The 6000-nt window shown below is 45.4% G+C and overlaps 1 protein-coding gene across 2 annotated transcripts in view; it reads right to left on the reverse strand.

Annotated features, from left to right (window-relative positions):
• ARL15 (ADP ribosylation factor like GTPase 15) overlaps positions 1 to 2480 on the reverse strand; it is a 468816-nt gene extending 466336 nt beyond the window's left edge. For both annotated transcript variants that reach the window (XM_049768137.1, XM_049768136.1), the window contains exon 1: positions 2389 to 2480. In XM_049768137.1, the coding sequence (XP_049624094.1) occupies positions 2389 to 2436 (48 nt within the window). In that variant the 5' untranslated portion in view covers positions 2437 to 2480. The remainder of the gene's footprint in view (positions 1 to 2388) is intronic.
• Between the last annotated feature and the right edge of the window lie 3520 nt (positions 2481 to 6000).

Here is a 6000-nt window from a genome sequence, read left to right on the forward strand (position 1 = left end):
AGAGACTCATGTTGATATTTAAAGCCTCCTGCATATTCTCTACCCCTCTGATCTACATATACCCCTGTATTTGTGATTTTATTTTAATAAAGATGCTTTACAGAGGATTGCAAAGCTATACAGGTTTCATATTTTTCTTAGATGCATATGACAAAGCTCTAGTGGGAAACTGTCTAAAAAATAATTTACAACACTTTAGACTGAAAAAAATAATGGGTATTTTTATTTGAAAGCAAAAGTAGATTATGCAGGCTCAAGTAAAATAAACAGATCACATCAAGTTGGAGGCCCAGTGATTTTTGATACAAAGTAACTAATATCCCTTAGCCAAGTAGCAGAGTGTATTATTCACATGTACATATGAAGTCCTGGGTTCAATTACCCACACCAACCTCAATAAAGAAAAAATAAGTATATTAAAATGCTTTCAGGGTAACCTAAAGCATAACAAACATCCACGCACCCTTAGTTTCTCCATCAAAAAAATTAACCATTTTCCATTCTTTTTACTAAATATTTTGATGGATTTGGCATTTCAAAAAAGTTCTATGATGCAACTTGCAAATTTAAAACATACCCAGTAAACACAGAAAATAATATAATGATCAAAACCACTTGACATTCTCTTTAGAATCCACCACCAACTATCAACAGTCTAGGTAACTCCATCCCTTCCTGTGCGGTAATTACCCTCAACAAGCATTGCTTTAATTGGGCATCTACAAGAAAAACCATCTTATTGTATTTGTATAAGATAAGCTACAAATTCAAGAATTATTCCATTTTAAGAATAATATCTGAGCAACATTTAGCAATGCTTAATTAACCCTTTGCATTTTAAATTTTTCATAATCAGATACATTAGATACCTAACCCAAAGCAAGGCAGCTCTTGAATTGTATGCGGATATCATCCCTCTATGACAAAGATATTCTGAGATCAAGAAAAGAATAAAATTTAAACTCAGCATTTTGGACTCTGTTGCATTCACAAGAACATGCATTACCTACAATCACCACCGATCACCCAACCTAGGAAGCTTCAGATTCCCTCACCTAAAGTTAACCCCAAAACAAGATAACAAAGCCAGTCCTGGTCTAGCAGTTCTTGATCATGACCCCATCCAGGTTTTTTTCTTAAATGTAATTCCTAGAAGTCACTGGCAAATTTCTGCCAGGCCGATCTGCAATCGAAAGCCGACTGCTAAAAAAGATGTCAGGAGAATGGAATCAATGCTTTTGTTTTTTTTGTTTTTTTTGTTTTTTTTTTTGCCATCAGCTTCCACTCCGCATTGTCACATAGCGGTTCGGGCCGACACTGGTTAAGAACAGTGAGCGATAGAATTGACTGGAACAACACCCAGCATTAAGGCAGACCCCCCTCCTTTATTTCCCCTTCCCGCGCCTCAAAACAAAACGGTTTCCCCAGCTGCGTCTAAATATCATGTCTGAAACAATACATGGGGTTGATATCATTCCATAAATGCAACTCCCTTTTTATTTTTCAATTACAAAAAAAAAAAAAAAAAAAAGGTTCCATTCCCAACATTATGCTGACACTTTTCCCACCTAAACTTCTAGGCACAAGGCTGGCCTAAAATAAATAAATAAATAAATAAATAAATAAATAAATAAATAAATAAATAAATAAATAAATAAAGCTTAAACTGGGATCCAATCCGAGTCCAGGGTAAAATAAAGTGCCATGCACCCCAGGAGAAAGAGAGAGAGAGAGGAACCATAGGGAGGGCCAAGCCTGCCCCCTACCTAACCCAGTCCAGTTGTGGGGAGGAAAGGGAGGCAGTTTTAGTCCTAGCGACTTGACTTACTGGAGGGTAATGGGCTTCATTTTCCAGCCTCGCCGAGACCGAGGTCAGAGCTTTAGAGATCTAATAACAACCAAATGACCGGGGCTGCCGGGCTACTTAGTAAGCCATTCTGGTTATGGCTCTTTAATAGTAACCTGGGAGTTGTGCTCACAAGGGAGGGAGGGAAGGAGGGAGGGAAGGAGCGTGCAAGAAAAGTCGTGCTCCGGTTGCACGGAGAAAGACGCGCTTCTGCAGGCAGGGACCCCGTGCCCCATCCCTTCCCGCAGCCCCCCAAAGGGCGCCCCTCGCCTCGCCTCACCTCACCTTTTTACCTGTCACTTCCACCTCCCCCTACCCCCACGGAGTCCCAGCACAGCAGTGGGAGCTGGCCTGGAGGAGAAAAAGAACCCTTCCCCAAAAAAGAAGACATCCCATCCCAAAGCAAGCAAGCAAGCAAGCAAGCAAGGCTGCTGCTAGCTTGCTTGCTTGCTTGCTTGCTTGCTGCTGCTGCTCCCCGAAGGTCTAGGGCTTGGGGAGATCCTAGGCACGGACCGGTCCGAGGGGCGCCACCCCACACCTACCAGATAATCCATGTACAGAAACGCCTCAGTTATCCGGAGATGAGACATCCGGCAGCCTAAAGCATCCGGAACGGCTCCGAACCCGGAAAAAAAAAAAAGGCAGCAGCGTCTCTGGCTGGCTGCGAGCGAGCGAGCGAGCGAACGAGCAACCCCTGTAGAAGAAGAAAAAAAAAAAAAAAAGAGCCCTCAGCGACGGAAAGAGCCGAGAGCAGCCGAAGAGCCGAAGATGACACAAGCAGGGCCGCGCGGCGATTGGCCGAGACGGGGGCGGGACGAAGAGAAGACGCACGCTCATTGGCGGAGGCGCGTCATAAAAGGCAGGGCCTCTGCGGGCCGCGGAGGAGAAGCGCGGGAGCGGCTTAGGCTGAGGCTGTGGCTTGAGGCTGAGGCTGAGCGATAGGGGCGGGGCGGGGGCCGGGGCCGCACGCAGCGCGGCGCAGGCGGAAGAGCGAGCCCGGGAGATTGGGGGGGGGGGGGGGGCTGAGGGGAGGACGCCCAAGTCGCTGAGGCAACGCCGGCTGGAGTTTGGTGCTCCCGTTCGGCTTCTGGGTGGGTCCAAAGGGAGCGGGGCTCGCGCGCTAAGTAAGAGCGAGTGTCCCGAGCGCCCGGCGTCCCCGCCCCTGCCCTGCCTCGGTAGGTGAGGCCGCGTTGGAGAACGTGGGAGGCGTGGCAGCCCGCGGCGCCTCACGTCCCGCTCCGGAGAGGTTCCTCCCGCTTGGTTCCGCACCCCGGGCCGCGTGGGGAAGTGGAGGAAGGAGCCAGCCCTGCTTCGGAGCTGACTGACGGAGCTGGGATTGGGGGGCCCGCCCAGCCCGTCTTAAAGCACCAGAAACTGCCAAAGCAGACCCTGGCGGCCTATATTTTTTGCATCATAGACGCCTTGGAGGTTTGGGGTGGGGAGGTCGTCCTTGGAGTTTTGTTTTTGTTTTTTTAGGGGGGGGATGATGGATGGGCGCGCTCACCTCCAAAGAAAAAGTTTGGGGACTCAAAACACTCGGATGCGGATCACTTCTTAAAGCTGCTTTGACTCAGTTAGGTCTTTTGAAAGAATTCCTTAACTCTATTGACATATATGGCAGATAGTTTTCTCAGGGCTTTTGAAAGAATTCCTTACTCTACTGCCATATATTTTATATATATATATATATATAATGTATATGGCAGGCAGATGATAGATAGATAGATAGATAGATAGATAGATAGATAGATAGATAGATAGATAGATAGATAGATAGACAGACAGATTTCTCTTGGGCTTTTGAAAGAATTCCTTACTCTACTGCCATGTGGCAGTACAGAAATGCCCCATGTGGCAGTAGAGTAAGGAATTCTTTCGAAAGTCCTGAAAAATCTAGTATTTGTAACCCTAAGTTCTGCTTTAAGAAGTAAAATAACCTAGAGTCAGTTGCACTTGAGCCACTCAGGGGGCGGGATGTGGAAAACTGACTGAGATTTCACTGTAACTTTAAACTGAGGGCAGGGGGAGAAGGGAAAGACATGCAGCTCTCCAGAAGAAGCTCTATGGTGGTTTTTTTTGTTGTTGTTTGTTTGTTTTTTTTAAGATTCTGGTTATAAAAAAGAAAAGCATACTGCGTCAGACACACCTACCTTATCAGGCTCAGGTGACTTCAAGCACTGCCCTCCGCCCAAGGTCGGAGGATGAAAGATTGCTCTCACCTGCAAATGAACAAATAGAGCTTCTTACAATCGAGTTCAGAGTGAAACTTGGGTGAAATGCTTGAGACTGCTGCCTTAAACTGTCTGTATTCATGTTTTTAGGAATTCGATTTTTGTTTCCACCCTAAGTTGGCAGCCTTTTTTCTTTTTTTTTTTTTTTTTTGGTATCCTCAGGAACAAGTCGCTCACGGGACCAGCCATCAGAATTCTGTCAGATAACAATGGAATTCTGCATGACTATGCAATTAAGAAGAAAGGGGTGCAGCCAGCCCTATTTGGGAGTTCCATAAAAACCACGTGACTTGGGGGGATTTTGACCTATGTGAACCAGTTTTCTCAGCTGAAAATGAGAGTTCCTATGGCCAGAGGAGTTTAATGTTTAGTTTTTTGAGTTGGTCTGTCCTTTTTTCTTTTTTTTTTTTTTTGACGGATTTTAGGAACTATAATATAAGTATCCACACTTGGAACAGAGCCTAATTGTATTGATCCAATGTACAGATTAATGCCATCTGAAGAGATTCCATGGAGGGGACAGGGCAGGTAGTATAGGAGCCAAGACCCATACCACTAGGGGTCATTCCTGAGCAGAGCAAGATAGCCATTGAGCCCCTCTGGATGCTCCAATCCTCCTGCTGGGGGGGGGGGGGGGGATTAAGGCGGGGTAGGGAGGAGGCCAGAGCGATAGCACAGCGGGGAGGGCTTTTGCCTTGCACACAACCGACCAGGGTTTGATCCCTGACATCCCAGATGGTTCCCTGAGGCTACCAGGAGTACCGTATTTGCCAGCGTATAAAACGACTGGGCGTATAAGACGACCCGCTAATTTTGCAGTTAAAACATAGGTTTAGGCCTATAGTCGCTGTATCAGACAGAACGTTCCTGTGCTGCAACTATGTACCACAGTGAGCCAATCACAACAAGCAACGGTTCAAAGGTTATACTGTAATAGACTTCCTCTCTGACTCTGGCCAATCTAAGCTGGCTTTTTACAGTGTAGATTCAGGTCCAGAACATTGTCTAATTTGCATGCATAAAAAGCCTGCTTGGATTGGCTGAGTTAGAGAGCAGTGTGGAGTGATTGGTGCAGGATCGAGTTGGAAAATTCGTTTTGTGGCAATATTCAGGCAATTTTCATTTAGTGGTATATTGAAACATTTTTCGGGATATACTTGGCGTATAAGACGACCCCCGATTTTCGGTTGACTTTTTTTTGTTTCAAAAGTCATCTTACACCTTGGAAAATACAGTAATTTCTGAGCAAAGTGTCAGAAGTAACCCCTGACTGCTGCTGGGGACAAACACACACACACACACACACACACACACACACACACACACACGACAAAAAAAAAGAAGATATGTCTAACTAAACTCAATTGTAGTAACCAGTAACCAGTAGATGCAATTGTTAATATTTATCCTTCGCACTCTGTTCTGTCAAACAGTAAACTTAGAGATTTTGAACTAGATTCTGGAGGTGAGAAATCCCCCTCCCCCTCCTGGTTTTGGAACCACACATGAGAATTCTTAAGAACTTATTTCTGGGCCAGAGCGATAGCACAGTGGGTAGGATGTTTGCCTTGCACATGGACAACCCAATTCAATCCCCAGCATCCCATATGGTCCCCTGAGCCTGCAAGGAGTAACCCCAGAATGCCACCAAGTGTGGCACAAAAACAAAAATTTTAAAAAAATTAAAGAATTTACTTCTGGTTCTTTGCTCTGAAATCATCTTTCACAGGATTCAGGAGACCATATGGGATTCTGGAAATTGAACCCTCTTCAGCACTGTGCAAACAGCCCTGCCTGCTGTTTTGCCTCTCCAGCCCCGATAGAGGTAATAAATTTCTGTAAGTGTCTAGAACCATTGATTGAAACTAATTTCAGGCTTAAGCCTCTCAAACTTACTAGCACAAATACATCAAATAGCCAAGG

This window comes from Suncus etruscus, chromosome 2, assembly GCF_024139225.1.
Source record: "Suncus etruscus isolate mSunEtr1 chromosome 2, mSunEtr1.pri.cur, whole genome shotgun sequence".
NCBI lineage: Eukaryota > Metazoa > Chordata > Mammalia > Eulipotyphla > Soricidae > Suncus > Suncus etruscus.